Raw genomic sequence first — 17,927 nt, 5'->3', positions numbered from 1 at the left:
AAAAGCAAGGGAATTTAAAAAAAAAAAAAAAATCTGCTTCTGCTTCATTGACTATGTTACAGCCTTTGACTCTGTGGATCATAACAAACTGTGAAAAATTCTTAAGATATAGGAATACCAGATCACCTTACCTGTCTCCTGAGAAACCTGTATGCAGTATAAGAAGCAAAAGTTAAAACCAGGCATGAAACAACAGACTGGTCCAAAATTGGGAAAGTAGTATGTCAAGGTTATATATTATCACCCTGATTATTTAACTTATATGCAGAGCACATCATGTGAAAGGCCAGGCTGGAGGAAGCACAAGCTGAAATCAAGATTGCTGGGAGAAATATCAACGACCTCAGATATGCAGATGATACTGCTCTAATGGCAGAAAGCAAAGAAGATCTAAGGACTGATGAGGGTAAAAGGGGAGAGTGAAAAAGCTGGCTTAAGACTCACCATTTAAAAAATTAAGATTATGGCATCTGGTTCCATCTGCTGCTGCTAAGTCACTTCAGTCATGTCTGACTCTGTGCGATCCCATCCCTGGAATTCTCCAGGCAAGAACACTGGAGTGGGTTGCCATTTCCTTCTCCAATGCAGAAAAGTGAAAGTGAAGTCGTTCTGTCATGTCTGACTCTTTGCGACCCCATGAACTGCAGCCTACCAGGCTCCTCCATCCATGGGATTTTCCAGGCAAGAGTACTGGAGTGGGGGTGCCATTGCCTTCTCTGATGGTTCTATCACTTCATGGCAAATAGATGGGGAAAAAGTGGAAACAGTGACAGACTTTATTTTCTTGGGCTCCAAAATCACTGAAGACAGTGACTGCAGCCAGGAAATTAAAAGACATTTGCTCCTTGGAAGAAAAACTATAACAAACCTAGAGAGAGTCTTAAAAAGCAGAGACATCACTTTGCTGACAAAGGTCCGTATAGTCAAAGGTATGGTTTTTCCAGTAGTCATGTATGAATGTGAGAGTTGGACTATAAAGAAGGCTGAGTGCTGAAGAATTGATATATTCGAATTGTGGTTCTAGAAAAGACTCTTGAGAGTCCCTTGGACAGCTTGGAGATCAAGCTAGTCAATCCTAAAGAAAATCAATCCTGAATATTCATTGGAAGGACTTAGGCTGAAATTGAAGCTCCAATACTTTGGCCACATGATGTGAAGAGCTAACTCAACTCAGGAAAAGACTCTGATGCTGGGAAAGATTGAGAGCAAGAGGAGAGGTGGGTGGCAGAGGATGAGATGATTGTATGGCATTACTGACTCAATGGACGTGAGTTTGAGCAAACTCCAGGAGATAGTGAAGGACAGGGAAGCCTGGCATGTTGCAGTCCATGGGGTCACAAAGAGTCAGACACTACTCAGTGACTGAACATCAACAGTATTGTTCTTATATAGGAAAATAGTAATCCAAGGCAGGACCCTATTCCTAAAGAGATTGGAGAGATTAGTGCCACCATCAAGGACTTGAAAGTTGCAGGGGTGGTAATTTCCAGCTCATTCCCATTTAATGCACTGATTTGGCCTGTGCAGAGGACAGATGGAACTTGGATAATGACAATGAATAATTGTAACCTTAACCAGGTGGTGACTGTAATTGCAGCTATTTGTACCAGATGATGTTTCATTACTTGAGCATATTAGCATATCCTCTGGTACCTGGTTTGCGTGGCTAATTGATCTAGCCAATGACTTTTTCTCCATATCTGTCAATAAAGATCACCAGAATCAGCTTGCTTTCAGCTGGCAAGGTCAGAAATACCCCTTCACTGTCCAACTTCAGGGGTATATCAACTCTCCAACTCTGTCATAATTTAGTTTGTAAGGATGTTGATTATTTTCCTTCTGACAAGATATACTGGTCCATTACATTGGTAACATTATTCTGATTGGACCTAGTGAGCATGAAGTAGCAACTACTCTAGACTTGTTGGTAAGACATCTGCATGTCAGAGGAGGGAGATTAATCCTACAAAAATACAGGGGCCTAAAGACCTGTATTCCAAAAACTGTTAGATGTGATGAAAGAAATTGAAGATGACACAAACAGATGGAAAGATATACTGTGTTCTTGGATTAGATGAATAAATATTATTAAAATGAGCATACTCCCCAAAGCAATCTGCATATTCAGTGCAACCCCTATTAAATTACCAATGGCATTTTCATCCAACTAGAACAAAAATCTTTTAAGTTTATGTGGAAACCCAGAAGACCCCAAATAGCCAAAGCAGTCTTAAGAAAGGAGAACAAAGCTGAAGGAATCAGACTCCCTGACTCCAGGCTATACTACAAAGCTACAGTAATTAAAACAGTATAGTACTGGCACAAAAACTGATTAATGGAACAGGATAGAAAGCCCCCAAAATAAACCCATGCACTTATTGTCAGTTAATCTATGACAAAGGAGGCAAGAATATATAATGGAAAAAAGACAGTTTCTTTAATAAGTGGTGCTGGGAAAACTGGACATCTACATCTAAAAGAATGATATTAGACCAGTCTCTAACATCATACACAAAAATAAACTCAACGTGGATCGAAGACCTCATCCTAAGGCCGAATACTATAAAACTCCTAGTGGAAAATGCAGGCAGAATAGTCTTTGACATAAATCATGGCAATATCTTTTGGGATCTGTCTCCTAGAGTAATGAATATAAAACCAAAAATAAACAAATGGGACCTAATTTAATTTAAGGGTTTTTGCACAGCAAAGTGTCAAAGTGTTGGTCGCTCAGTTGTGTCTGACTTTTTGCAACTCCATGGACTGTAGCCTGCAAGGCTCCTCTGTCCTTGGAATTTTCCAGGCAAGAATACTAGAGTGGATTGCCATTCCCTTCTCCAGGGGATCTTCCTGACCCAAGGATTGAACCCATGTCACCTGCATTGCAGGCAGACTCTTTACTGTCTGAGCTACCAAGGAAGCCCAGCAAAGGAAACCATAAACAAAACAAAAAGACAACTTATAAACTGGGAGAAAATGTTTGCAAATTGATTCAGTTGACAAGGGCTTAATTTCCAAAACATACAAACAGCTCATACAGCTTAATATTAAAAAAAAAAAAATCAAAAAAAGGGTAGAAGATGTAATTAGACATTTCCCCAAAGAAAGCATACAGATGGCCACCAGGCAGATGAAAAGATGCTCAATGTTGCTAATTATTAGGGAAATGCAAGTCGAAAATGCGATGAGTTATCACCTCTTACCAGTCAGAATGACTTATCATTAAAAAATCTGCAAACAATAAATGCTGGTGAGGATGTGGAGAAAAAAGAGCCCTCCTACAGTGTTGGTTGGAATGTAAATTAGTGCAGCCACTAAGAACAGTATGAAGATTCCTTAAAAAACTAAAACTAGAGTTACATATGACCCAGCAGTCCCACTCTTGAGCATATGTCCAGAGGAAACTCTATAATGCTAATTTAAAACTTTGAAGAAAGATATGCACCCCAATGTTCATGGCAGCACTATATACAATAACCAAGGCATGGAAGTAATCTAAATGTCCATTGGCAGATGAATGGATAGAGAAGATGTGGTGTGTGTGTGTGTGGGTGTGTGTATTTATATACATACATACATACAAATGGAATACTACTCTGCCACCAAAAGGAATGAAATTATGCCATTTGTAACAACATGAATGGACTTAGAAATGATCATATTAAGTGAAGTGCATCAGAAATAGATGTGTCATATATTTATATGTGGAATCTAAAAAAAATGATACAAATGAGTTTATTTATAAAAGAGAAATATACTCACAGACATAGAAAACAAATTTATCATTGCCAAAGGGAAAGAAGGGATTGGGGGAGAAATATATTAGGAGTTTGGGATTAACATATACACACTACTAATATAAAATAGGTAAACAATAAGGACCTCATTTATAGCACAGGGAACTATCCTCAATATCTTATAATAAACTATAATGAAAAAGAATCTGAAAAAGAATGTGTGTGTGTGTGTGTGTATACACACATATATATATATATATATATATGTGTGTGTGTGTAATTGCTTCTCGGCCTTTTGGCTAAGATCAAGTGTAGTATATATATATATGTGTGTGTGTGTGTGTATATGTATGTGTATATATATATATATATATATATATATTTAGTTACTAAGTCATGTCTGACTCTTTTGTGACCCCATGGACTGTAGCCTGCCAGGTTCCTCTGTCCATGTGATTTCCCAGGCACGAATACTTGAATATATATATGTATAATGCAATCACTTTGCTATACACTTGAAACTAATGCAACACTGTAAATTGCTGTTGTTGTTGTTCAGTCGCCCAGTCATATCCCACGCTTTGCAGCCCCCTGGTGGGCTGCAGCACACCAGGCCTCCCTGCCCCTCACCATCTCCTGACATTTTCCCAAGTTCATGTTCATTGCATCAGTGATGCTGTCCAGCCATCTCATCCTCTGACATCCTCTTCTTCTTCTGCCATCCATCTTTCCCAGCATCAGGGACTTTTCCAATGTCGTCTGTTCGCATCAGATGATCAAAATACAGGAGCTTCAGCTTCAGCATCAGTCCTTCCAGTGAATATTCAGGATTGATTTCCCTTAATATTGACTGGTTTGATCTTGCTGTCTAAGGAGTCTTCAGGAGTCTTCTCCAGCACCACAGTTCAAAGGCCTCAATTCTTTGGTGGTCTGCCTTCATTACAGTTCAGCTCTCACAACCACACATGACCACTGGGAAGACCATAGCCTTGACTATATGGACCTTTGTCAGCAGAATAATGTCTCTGCTTTTCAGCACACTGTCTAGGTTTGTCATCACTTTCCTGCCAAGAAGCACTAGTCTTCTGATTTCCTGGCTGCAGTCACTGTCTGCAGTGATTTTGGAGCCCAAGAAGAGGAAATCTGTCACCACTTCTACCTTTTCCTCTTCCATTTGCCATGCAGTAATGGAGCCAGATGCCATGATCTTAGTTTTTTTTAATATTTAGTCTTAAGCTGGCTCTTTCACTCTGCTTCTTCCCCTCATCAAAAGGCTCTTTAGTTCCTCTTCGCTTTCTGCTGTTAGAGTGGTATCATCCGCGTATCTGTTGCTGTTGCTGTTTCTCCCGCCTATCTTGTAACTCATCCAGCCCGGCATTTCTCATGGTGTGCTTAGCATATAGGTTTAACAGTGACAGCAGACAGCTCCGTCATACTCCTTTCTCGATCTTGAACTAATCAGCTGTTCCACATAGGGTTCTAACTGTTACTTCTTGACCCGCATACAGGTTTCTCAGGAGACAGAGTAGATGGTCTGGTATTCCCATCTCTCTCATCCCTATCTTTTACATATAAATTAATTATGCTTCAATTTAAAACAATTTTTAAAAAGAAAAAAGTACAGGGGCCTTCTTCCTCAGTGAAATATCTGGGGGTTGAGTGGTGTGGGGCATGTTGAGATATCACTTCTAAGGTGGAAGATAAGTTGTTACATCTGGTCCCTCTAAAAAGACGCAAAATGCATTGTTACCCTCTTTGGATTTTAGAGGCAACCTATTTCTTCTTTGGATGTGTTACTTCAGCCCATTTACCAAGTGACCTTAGTGTGGTAGTCTGCAACAGGTTTAGCCTTGCAAGCTGCTCTTCTACTTAGGCCGTATGATCAAGCAGATCCAGTAGTGTCTGAAGTGTCAGTGACATACAGAGGTGCTGTTTGGACTCTTTGGCAGGTTGTTTGTAGGTGAATTGCAGCACAGGGCGTTAGGACTTTGGAGCAAAGCTCTGCCATCCTCTGTAGATAACTACTTTTCTTTTGAGCAACAGCTTATAGCCAGCTTCAGTGCCTTAGTAGAGACTGAACGATTAACCACAGGCCACCAAATTATCATGTGACCTGAGCTGCCCATTATGAGCTGAATGTTAAAGTTGGGCATGCACAGCCGCACTCCATCATCAAATGGAAGGGGTATATACACGATTGGACCAGAGAGGCCCTGAAGTCACAAGTAAGTTACATGAAGAAATGGCCCAACTGCTCATTCCTGCTGCACTGCTTTCTCTTTCTCACTTTGTACCAGTTGCCTCTTAGAGAGTTGACAGGGGAGGAGAATTGCCTTGTTTACAGATGGTTTTGCATGACATTCAAGTGTCATCCAAAAGTGAACAGCTCTAGTACTATAGTCCCTTTCTAGTCCCCAAACAGCACTGGTAAAGGAAAATTGTCTGATTGGGCAAAACTTCAAGCATTGTACCTGGTTGTTCATTTTGCTTGTAACGAGAAATGGCCAGATATGTGAGTAATATATAAATTCATGGGCTGTGGCCAGTGGTCTGGCTGAGACTTCAAAGGAACATTTTTAGAAAACTGGTGGCAAGGATATTTGGAGAAGAGGAATGTGGATAAATCTCTTGGAATAGGTAAAAAAAAAAGTAAAGATATTTATTTCATGTGAATATTCACCAAAGACTGGCCTCAGGAGAAGAGAATTTTAATAATCAAGTGAATAGGATGACTTGTTCTATGGATACCAGTCAGCCTCTTTCCCTAGCCACCCTGCCATCACCAATAGGCTCATGGACAAAGTGCCACAGGGCATGGATGGAGGTTATCCATAGGCTCAGCAACATAGATTTCTACTCACTATGGCCAGCCTGGCCACAGCCATCCCTGAGTGCCCAGTCTGTCAGCTGCAGTGACAAACCTGAGCCTCTGATACATTGCCATTCCCCGAGGTGATTAGCCTGTTGCCTGTTGGCGGGTTGCTTATGTTGGACCGCTTCCACTGTGAAAGGGGCAGCAGTTTGTTCTTACTGGACTGGGATACTTATGCTGGATACAGATTTGCCTTCCCTGAATATATGACTTCTGCAAAAACTGCCACCCATGAACCTAACAGAATGCTTTATCCACTGTCATGATATTCCACACAGAACTGCAGAACTGCTTCTGATTAAGGAACTCATCTCATAGCAAATGCAGTGCCTTGGGCTCAGGTTCATGGAATTCACTTGTCTTACATGCTCCACTATCCTGAAGCAGCTGGCTTAATAGTAAAAATATAATTACTGCTACTTACTTTTAAGGAGCTTAAAGTTAATTATTATTTTCCTAACCTAGTATCTTTACTGCCTAGTACAGTTTTTGTAATATAAAGGTTCTGAATAATTATTTGTTAAATCAAATTAACTTGAAATAGAATTTATGGAGTTACTATAATAGATTGATTTGATATATAAAATTTGATAGACGAGGACGTAAGAGCCCCTCTTACAGGGGGTGAAATGCGAGTATGTCACAGGAAAAGTGTGAGGATTCATCTGGTCGAGGATGTGTGCAGAGCAGGACCCAAGACCAGGGTTGTTGTCAACAGGCTGGCATTTCTTAGAGCAGGCAGCAAAGTTGAGGTGATAAAGCCAGAGGGTCTGATTAAACAGCCCACAGTGCTACTTTCCAAAGGGCTGTTGCAGTTTATAATGCCATCAGCAATGATGAGGGAATCACATTTACTGTCTTAATAACAAAAAAGATATTGTAGTATCTTTAAGATGATACCTCACAATTTCTTTAATTTGCATGTATCTGACTAATAGTATGGGCCTCCCAGGTGGCACAGTGGTAAAGATCCACCTGCCAGTGCAAAAGGCAAAAGAGATGTGGGTTTGATCCCTGGGTCAGGAAGATCCCCTGGAGTAGAAAAAGGCAACCCACTCCAGTATTCTTGCCTGGAAAATTCCATGGACAGAGGAGCCTGGAGGGCTACAGTCCCTGGGGTCACAAAGAGTTAGACACTATTGAGCAACTGAGTATGCATGCATAAAATTTGAGGACATAATTGTTATTATGAACATTGTCTCTAGCTCCTAAATAGTTTACTGGGTTTCTAAATATTTTCTTGGGACTAGCCTGGTTTTCTAGTGGTTAAGAATCTGACTGCCAGTGCAGGGAGCATGGGTTTGATCCCTGGCCTGGGAAGATTCCACATGCTGCAAGATTACTAAGGCCGTGCACTGTACCTTCCGAGCCTATGCACACTAGAGCCCGTACTCTGAAACAAAAGAAGCCACTGCAGTGAGAAACCTACTGCAGAGAGTAGCTCCCGCTCACCACAACCAGAGAAAGCCCACAGGCATCAATGAAGACCCAGCACGGCCAAAAATAAATTTCTAAGAAAAAATTTTCCTGTTGCTTTATAAATTTTGTTTGTTTTATACCCCCTTTTGATTTAATAGTTGAGATTTATTACATGTTTTTCTGTCATACACAGAACCATTCCTCCCCTTGCTAACTCCTTTGCATAACTGATAGTCGTTTGCCAGTCAAATATTTTCTTCTTAATGTTTTACTATTTAAAATTTCCACTAATCATATATTTCATTTCTCACTGGTGTCTTAAAACATAATTAGTCATATCTGCTTCAGGAACTCTGAACACAGGGCAGGAAGCCACTGTGCTGGTCTTAAGTCACTTGAACCATCTCCATCAAAATCACCTAAAGTGCTTAGGGAAAATGCAATTTCCTGGGGCCCTAAGTTACAGTTGCTGATTGAGAATGTGAGGGGGATAAGCATCAATAATTTGCCTCTTTAACAAGCTCCCCAGGGGATTACTAAACTTGAAGAATCATTGTACTAAGCAGTGTTCTCAACCTTTTATTCCCCCTGTATATGTACCTAACCCTAACATAATACAGATGTAAAAGTAAAAACCTATGCAGTTTCAAATACCTAAGATAACCCACTGATTTCACTTTTCCTAATCTACTTATATGGGAGGAATTTACTTTTAAAGTAAAGTTTTTTTAAAGTGAGGAAAATGTTATGATTTTGTTTGTGGGTAACTTCTCTAATAAATGATTACCTCAGTTAATAGCTATATTTCTGGTAAACTTCATCCTTTCAATATCTTCAGATTCTTTCTTTTAGGATTTTTGCATTTGTTCTCTTTTCCATAATGTAACATACATGTGTTTGTGTAAACATCATAAGTATTTCCCTCATTGAACATAAAATTTCAAAACATTTTAAGAGGAGTTGACCACGTTAGCCTCAAAGTTCACCAGTTTCATTACATTTCTGCAAAGCTAATTAATAAGTTAAAATAAATTTTATGTTTAGTTAAAATAAAAATTTCTAGTGCATTAAAAAAATACTGATATTCATTATATATTCTAGGCATTTACACTGTTTGCTACACATTTCCTGGAACTGTGCCAGATAGATGTTCTGTATCCTAATGTAGAAAACATGCATTTTGAAGTTCAACATGTAAAGAACACTTCAAGAAATAAGGAAGCAATCTTGTATACCTACAAACTTTCTAAGGGACTCACAGAAGAAAAAAATTATGGTATGCATATAGAAATTTTTTATGTGTATACTATATATATATGTGTATATACAGGTGTGTATATGCTGAAATACTATATATTCTCATAAGATAAACTTTCTTTTTTTTTTTTTTTTTAAGATAAACTTTCTTTCCTGTTTATTTGACTGTCAGTCTAAGCAATTTTATCTTTCATTCTTTTGAATGCTTATATGCTCTAAGACTGTATTTTCTATGTCAAATTCACATTTTTATGTATTAAGCATGTTTCAAAAACATATTAACAGTAACTATGTAGAATTATAATACATGGGAGCCCCAGAAGTATAGTTTCTATACTTAGGAAAATGTAATTTAGTTATACTTGAAAGTTATATACTGAATTGGAAAGTATATATTTCGTAGACACTCTTTTAGTAACAAGGTCCTTCCTCAGTTTTCTTCAAATTTGGAGAGCTTGATAATTAAATCTTAAGTCTTAAAATGGAATGTGTTACCAAATTATGTGTGTTCATAAAATTGGTTAGATATTTTCTATCTAAATCATTATGATACATGTAAAGTTGACAGATTCAGGGAATTTTCAGTTGACTTTTACATTTGTTGTTCAGTCGCTCAGTCATGTCTGACTCTTCATGATCTATGGACTGCGGCACACCAGACTTCCCTGTCCTTCACCATCTCCTGGAGCTTGCTCAAACTAATGTCCACTGAGTCGGTGATGCCATCCAACCATCTCGTCCACTATCATCCCCTTCTCCTTCTGCCTTCAGTCTTTCCCAGCATCAGGGTCTTTTCTAGTGAGTTGGCTCTTCTTATTAGATGGCCAAAGTATTGGAGCTTCAGCTCCAGCATTAGTCCTTCCAATGAATGTTCAGGATTGATTTCCTTTAGGATTGACCGGTTTGATCTCCTTGCAGTCCAGGGGACTATCAGGAGTCTTTTCCAACACCACAGTTCAAAAATATTAATTCTTCAGAGCTCAGCCTTCTTTATGGTCCAACTCTCACATCCATACATGACTACTGAAAAACCATAGCTTTGAATACACAGACCTTTGTTGGCAAATTAGTATTTCTGCTTTTTAACATGCTGTCTAGGTTTGTCATAGCTTTTCTTCCAAGGAGCAAATGTATTTTAATTTCATGGCTTCTGTCCCCATCTGCAGTGATTTTGGAGCCTGAGAAAATAAAGTCTCTCACTGTTCCCATTGTTTCCCCATCTATTTGCCAAGAAGTGGTGGGACCAGATACCATGATCTTCGTTTTCTGAATGTTGAATTTTAAGCCAGCTTTTTCACTCTCCTCTTTCTCCTTCATCAAGAGGGTCTTTAGTTCCTCTTAGCTTTCTTCCACTAGGGTGTGTCATCTGCATATCTGAGGTTTTTGCTATTTCTTCTGGCAAACTTGATTCCAGCTTGTGCTTCATCCAGCCCAGCATTTCGCATGATTTACTCTGTATATAAGTTAAATAAGCAGGGAGACAATATACAGCCTCAATGTACTCCTTTACCAATTTGGAACCAGTCCATTGTTCCATGTCTGGTTCTAGCTGTTGCTTCTTGACCTGCATACAGATTTCTCAGGAGGCATGTAAGGTGGTCTGGTATTCACATCTCTTTCAGAATTTCCCACTGTTTGTTGTCATCCACACAAAGACTTTACCCTTGTCAATGAAGCAGAAGTCGATGTTTCTGTGGAATTCTCTTGCTTTTTCTATGATCCAGTGGATGTTGGTAGTTTGATCTCTGGCTTCTCTGCCTTTTCTAAATCCAGCTTGAACATCTGGAAGTTCTCGGTTCACGTACTGTTGAAACCTAGCTTGGAGAATTTTGAGCATTACTTTGCTAGCATGTGAGATGAGTGCAATTGTGTTGTAGTTTGAACATTCTTTGGCACTGCCCTTCTTTGGGATTAGAAGGAAAACTGACCTTTTCCAGTCCTGTGGCCACTGCTGAGTTTTCCAAATTTGCTGGCATATTGAGTGCGGCACTTTCACAGCATCATCTCTGAGGATTTGGAATAGCTCAGCTGGAATTCCATCACCTCCACTAGCGTTGTTCGTAGTAATGCTTCCTAAGCCTGCTTGGTTTCGCACTCTAACATGCTTCCTCTAGGTGTGTGATCACACCATTGTGGTTATCTAAGTCATTAAGATCTTTTTTGTGTAGTTTTTTATGTATTTTTGCCACCTTTTCTTTTTTTTTTTTTTTCAATTTTTTTATTAGTTGGAGGCTAATTACTTCACAACATTTCAGTGGGTTTTGTCATACATTGACATGAATCAGCCATGGAGTTACACGTATTCCCCATCCCAATCCCCCCTCCCACCTCCCTCTCTACCCAGTCCCTCTGGGTCTTCCCTGTGCACGAGGCCCGAGCACTTGTCTCATGCATCCCACCTGGGCTGGCGATCTGTTTCACCATAGATAGTATACATGCTGTTCTTTTGAAACATCCCACCCTCACCTTCTCCCACAGAGTTCAAAAGTCTGTTCTGTACTTCTGTGTCTCTTTTTCTGTTTTGCATATAGGGTTATCGTTACCATCTTTCTAAATTCCATATATATGTGTTAGTATTCTGTAATGTTCTTTATCTTTCTTTGCCACCTTTTCTTAATATCTTCTGCTTCTGTTAGGTCCATACCATTTCCGTTCTTTATTGTGCCCATCTTTGCACAAAATGCTCCCTTGGTATCTCTCATTTTCTTAAAGAGATCTCTGCTGCTTTGCCATTTTGTTGTTTTCATCTACTTCTTTGCATTGATCACTGAGGAAGGCTTTCTTACCTCTCCTTGCTATTCTTTGGAACTCTGCATTCAGATGGGTATATCTTTCCTTTCCTCCTTTGCCTTTCACTTCTCTTCTTTTCTCAGCTATTTGTAAGAAATCCTCAGACAACCATTTTGCCTTTTTGCATTTCTTTTTCTTGGGAATGGTTTTGATCACCGCCTCCTGTATAATATTCTTCAGGCACTCTGTCTATCAGATCTAATCTCTTGAATCTGTTTGTCACTTCTACTGTATAATTGTAAGGGATTTGACTTAGGTCATACTTGAATGGCCTAGTGATTTTTCCCTACTTTCCTCAGTTTAAGTCTGAACTTTGCAATTAAGAATTTATTATCTGAGCCACAATCAGCTCCCAGTCTTGTTTTTGCTAACTATATGGAGCTTCTCCATCTTCAGCAACAAAGAATATAATCAGTCTGATTTTGGTATTGACCATCTGGTGATTTTCATGTGTAGAGTTGTCTCTTGTTTTGTTGGAAGAGAGTGTTTGCTATGAACAGTGCTTTCTCTCAGCAAAACTCTGTTAGCCTTTGCCCTGCTTCATTTTGTACTCCAAAGCCAAACTTGCCTGTTACTCAGGTATCTCTTCACTTCCTACTTTTGCATCCCAGTCCCCTATTATGAAAAGGATATCTTTTTTGGGTGTTAGTTCTAGAAGGTCTTGTAGGTCTTCATAGAACTACTCAACTTCAGCTTCTTTGGCATTAGGGTTGGGGCAAACACTTGGATTACTGTGATATTGAATGGTTTGCCTTGGAAATGAACAGAAATCATTCTGTCATTTTTAAGATTGCACCCTAGTACTGCATTTTCGACTCTTGTTGACTATGAGGGCTACTCTATTTCTTCTAAGGGATTCTTCGCCACAGTAGTAGATGTAATTGTCATCTGAATTAAATTCACCCGTTCCAGTCCATTTTAGTTCACTGATTCCTAAAATGTCAGTGTTCACTCTTGCCAGTTCCTGTTTGACTACTTCCAATTTACTTGGAAACACAGACCTAACATTCCAGATTCCTGAGCAATATTGTTCTTTACAGCATTAGACTTTACTTTCACCTCTAGACACAGCCACAACTGGGCATTGTTTCTGTTTTGGCTCAGCCTCTTTATTCCTTCTGGAGCTATTTCTCACTCTTCTCCAGTACCATATTGGGCCCTCCTGACCTGGGGAGTTTATCTTTCAGTGTCATATATTTGCCTTTTCATACTGTTCTCAGGGTTTCAAGGCAAGAATGCTTAAATGGTTTGCAGTTCCCTTCACTAGTGGACCACATTTTATCAGAACTCCCCACCATGACCTGTCTATTTTGAGTGGCTCTATGTGGCATGGCTCATAGTTTCATTGAGTTAGACAAGTCTGTGATCCATGTGACCAGTTTGGTTAGTTTCCTGTGATTATGGTTTTCATTCTGTCTGCCCTCTGATGGATGAGGATAAGAGGTTTGTGGAAACTTCCTGATGGGAGGGACTCCCTGTGTGGAAAACTGGGTCTTGCTCTGATGGGTGGCACCATCCTCAGTACATCTTTAATCCAATTTTCTACTGATGTGGTGTGGTTGTGGTCCCTCCCATAGTTTGGCCTCACACCAAACTATTGCAGGAGTAATGGCACTAATGGTGACCTCCTTCTAAGGACTTACCCCAGTACAATGCAGCTCCCAGGACTGTTGTGGTCAGTGCCCCTGACCCTGTGGCAGGCCACAGTTGACCCACACCTCCATCAGAGCCTGGACACTCACAGGCAAGTCTAGTTCAGCCTCTTGCAGGGTCACTGCTCCTGTTCCTGGGTCCTAGTGCACACAAGGTTTTGTTGTGCCCTCGAAGAGTCTGTTTTCCCAGTCCTTTGGAAGTTTTGTTATCAAATCCCTCTGGCCTTCAAAGTCAAATTCCCTCGGGGTTCTCGGGCCCTTTGCCAGGTTCCCAGGTTAGGAAATCTGTTGTGGGCCCTAGAACTGTGCAACAGTGCGAGGACTTCTTTGGTATAATCTAAATCCAAGATAGTGGCAGAGTATATCATGAGAAACACTGGGCTGGATGAAGCACAAGCTGGATTCAAGATTGCCGGGATAAATATCAATAACCTCAGATATTCAGATGATACCACGCTTATGGCAGAAAGTGAAGAACTAAAGAGCGTCTTGATAAAAGTGAAAGAGGAGAGTGAAAATGTTGGCTTAAAACTCAACATTCAGAAAGCTAAGATCATGGCATCCGGTCCCATCACTTCATGGCAAATAGATGGGGAAACAGTAGAAACAGTGGCTGACTTTACTTTTTTGGGCTCCAAAATTACTGCAGATGGTGATTGCAGCCATGAAATTAAAAGATGCTTACTCCTTGGAAAGTTATGGCCAACCTAGATGGCATATTAAAAAGCAGAGACATTACTTTGTCAACAAAGATCCATCTAGTCAAGGCTATCGTTTTTCAGTGGTCACATATAGATGTGAGAGTTGGACTATGAAGAAAGCTGAGCACCGAAGAATTGATGCTTTTGAACTGTGGTGTTGGAGAAGACACTTGAGAGTCCCTTGGACTGCAGGGAGATCAAACCAGTCCATCCTAAAGAAAATCAGTCCTGGGTGTTCATTGGAAGGACTGATGTTGAAGCTGAAACTCCAATACTTTGGCCATCTGATGGAAGAACTGACTTATTTGAAAAGACCCTGATGCTGGGAAAGATTGAGAGCAGGAGGAGAAGGGGATGACAGAGGATGAGATGGTTGGATGGCATTACCGACTCAGTGGACATGCATTTGGGTAGGCTCCAGGAGTTGGTGATGGACAGGGACGCCTGGTGTGCTGCATGCAGTTCATGGGGTCACAAAGAGTCGGACATGACTGAACAACTGAACTGTACTGAACGGAAGATAGTGGAGTGGAAAGAACTGCACTCATCTTTTCCTGTGAGAACACCAAAATTGCAACTAGTTGCTGAACAACCATCTATAGGAGAATGTTGGATCCCACCAAAAAAACATATCCTGTATCCAAGGGCAAAGTAGAAGCCCCAACAAGATGGCAGGAGGGATGCAATCATGTTTTAAAATCAAATCTCAGACTCGCCAGAGAGACTCGAAGGGAGTGAACAAACCTTGTATGTACCAGAACCCAGGAAAAGGAGCAGCAACTTCCACAAGAAACTGAGTCAGACCTGCTTTTTGCATGTTTGAGTGTCTGCTGTGGAAGAACGGGACAGCAGTAACCTGCCACAGGTACAAGGGCTCTGGCTGCAGCAGACCTGGGGGCATAGTGTATGGCATAAGTCCTCTTGGAGAAAGTTGCCATTAGCCCCACTATAGAGTCGCCATGCAGACAACCCACAAACTGGACTTTTACAGACAAATTTCCCAAAATTATTTTAGCTATGACTGTTCTTTGTGAGAGTGAAAAAAGCATCTTTGCTTTGCTATTTGAAATGGGAAAATCAAATGTATAACTTAATTTGTATCAGATGTTTAATCTTTATAAGCCTCGGCTTCATCTATTAAATGGTGATATATGTGGATTTGTGAGGATTAAATGAATTATCAAATATGAACTGGTTACCACAGTGCCTAGCAGTTAGTAACTTCTAAATAAATGTTGATGTTGCTTCTATTGCCTCTAAAGCAATAAATAAACTATTAGCATATAATAGAAAATCTGTGAGACACTGATACAATAAAAATCTAAGAGCATGAGAATATTACTGGTATTTGAATTTCCATGGAGTAGTCACCTACCGTTATGACTTCTGAGAAATTCCTCTTTCATTGATCTACTAAATATATGAATACTCAGCTATAAGCTTATCTGTGACTACACTTTCTTCTATCCTGCAAAACCCATTATGTCCTTTGAGTTATAAACCAACTGAATTTGTAGTTGGAATTTCAATGTTACTACTATTATCTGATTTTCTAATTACCTTTTTCCTTTCTCTTTCATGTTTTCTGTCTCAGAGGTATCTTGAGAGGTAATTGACATTCTAATTTGTCTTACATGTCTTAGCAAGTAATTAAATCTAATAATTGGTAAATTGTCACTCAGAACTTGGAAACTTAATTTTAAGAAGTAGTTCATAAATGCCTAAGAAAGGATGTTTAAATCTGTGAAGAAAAGATTAATACTGATTAAAACAAACATAGCAAAACTACAAGTAATAATATTGAAATCCCATTGTTTATAATTTTAGGATTAAAAGCTGCAGAGGTGTCATCACTTCCACCATCAATTGTCTTGGATGCCAAAGACATCACAACTCGAATTACCGGACAGATTTTGGTAAGGAAATTTTAGCAATAAGAATTACTTTTCAAATTAAGAAAATACTTTTAGTGTACATGTTTATTATGATCTTGGATCTAAATATATAATAAGGAATAATTAAAACATTTAAAACAAAAATCTATTTCCTAAATAAAGGAAATCCTTTTTACTTCTCAAAACTTTTTTGGTTTGATGTATTATAACTGTCCCTAGAAAATCTACTAATAAGATAGGAGACAAAAGTTAACAGTTCAGTTCCTCTGGTCCTTATTGCTACACTGACTTTATGATAAGAAAAGAAATCTCTTTAAATAAGCATTAAAAATAAAAATCATGGTACTTCTCTGGTGGTCCAATGGTTAAGGCTCCACACTCCCAATGTAGGGGCCTGGGCTTGATCCCTAGTCAAGAAACTAGATCCCAACATGCCACACTAAAGATTCCACATGCTGCAATTAAGATTTGGCACAGCCAAAAAAAAAGAAAGAAAGAAAGAAAGAAATACTATGCACAACATTTCATATATTTTAAAATAGTTTTCAAAGCTCTTGTATCCACTATCATATGTAAGCCTCATAATTCTTCATGAAGTAGTTAGGTTTAATTAAAGATAAATAATAAAGTTATCATTTTTACTTACATTTTTACAGCTGAGGTTCACAGAGATTAAGTGATTTGCTAGGAAGCAGTAGATCCAACACTGAATTTACATCTGGTAACTGAAAATTTGGAAATCTGTTTTTTTTTTTTTTGCATCAGGTTGCTTTATATTGTTTTAAGAATCCGTCATATTCAGTAAATGAAATTAGTGCAGTATAAATTTTCTTCAGCATTAACCTTTCTTTTATCATTTACTCTTTCTTAACCTGCCTTCAGTTTTTTTTTTTTACATCCATCAGTCTTTAGACCTCAACTGTTTTTATGACTTTACTTGCCTAGTTATTCCATTGGAATTTTTCACCAGTGATTTTGGCAATGGTCCAGCTCTGAAGAGCCTCTTTATTGCCTAGTTCTTCAGAATTCCTCTTGCCAAGTTCCAATTATGGGCAACCTCTCCAGTAGTCTTCCAGTTTTTAGATTTCCTGATGCTGCTCAAAATATATTCAAGACAGGCTAGTTTTATCCACTGCAAATTAATATAACCTCCCTTTAGCTGAATATTTTACTGAGTAATTCTCATATTTCTACCTCTTTGGTGATTACTTCTTTCCCTTCTTCACTGGTGCTTTCTATTATTCCATCTACCAAATAGAATAGTATTCCTAAGATTTTACCATTTCTTTGTTTAGAATTCTATACTCTTGGTGATTCTCATCCTTTCCTCAGCTTCCACTTTCAGTTCTTTTTGACTCAATCTGTATATTTTTCTCCATATTTCTTCTTAAAACCTTAACTTATATTTTCTCTTCAATGGGTCCAAAATTAAATTTCTCATCTTTTGAAAAACCTTTCCTTCTCTTCACTTTCATGTCTCCCATGGATGCTTAAGAGTCTGTGAATTCTTCTTCTTAATTACATCTCATTAGGACTATGCAGTAGGTTCCTTCCCTTTTCTACATTTCTGCCACATTGAGTTACTTGTCATTTCATCATTTTGA

General features: G+C 39.1%; 1 protein-coding gene and 1 pseudogene across 1 annotated transcript in view; both read left to right on the top strand.

Moving 5' to 3' along the window:
- Positions 1–17,927, top strand: part of MSH4 (mutS homolog 4) — a 91,184-nt gene that overhangs the window by 71,351 nt on the left and 1,906 nt on the right. Inside the window, exons 18-19 of the mRNA XM_061119998.1 lie at positions 9,130–9,304; positions 16,256–16,344. Of these exons, the coding sequence (XP_060975981.1) occupies positions 9,130–9,304; positions 16,256–16,344 (264 nt within the window). The remainder of the gene's footprint in view (positions 1–9,129; positions 9,305–16,255; positions 16,345–17,927) is intronic.
- LOC133041900 (U2 spliceosomal RNA) lies at positions 4,017–4,197 on the top strand (annotated as a pseudogene).

This window comes from Dama dama, chromosome 20, assembly GCF_033118175.1.
Source record: "Dama dama isolate Ldn47 chromosome 20, ASM3311817v1, whole genome shotgun sequence".
Lineage (NCBI taxonomy): Eukaryota > Metazoa > Chordata > Mammalia > Artiodactyla > Cervidae > Dama > Dama dama.
The sequence above is the reverse complement of the archived record's forward strand: the minus strand, read 5'-3'. Positions and strand labels throughout refer to the sequence as shown.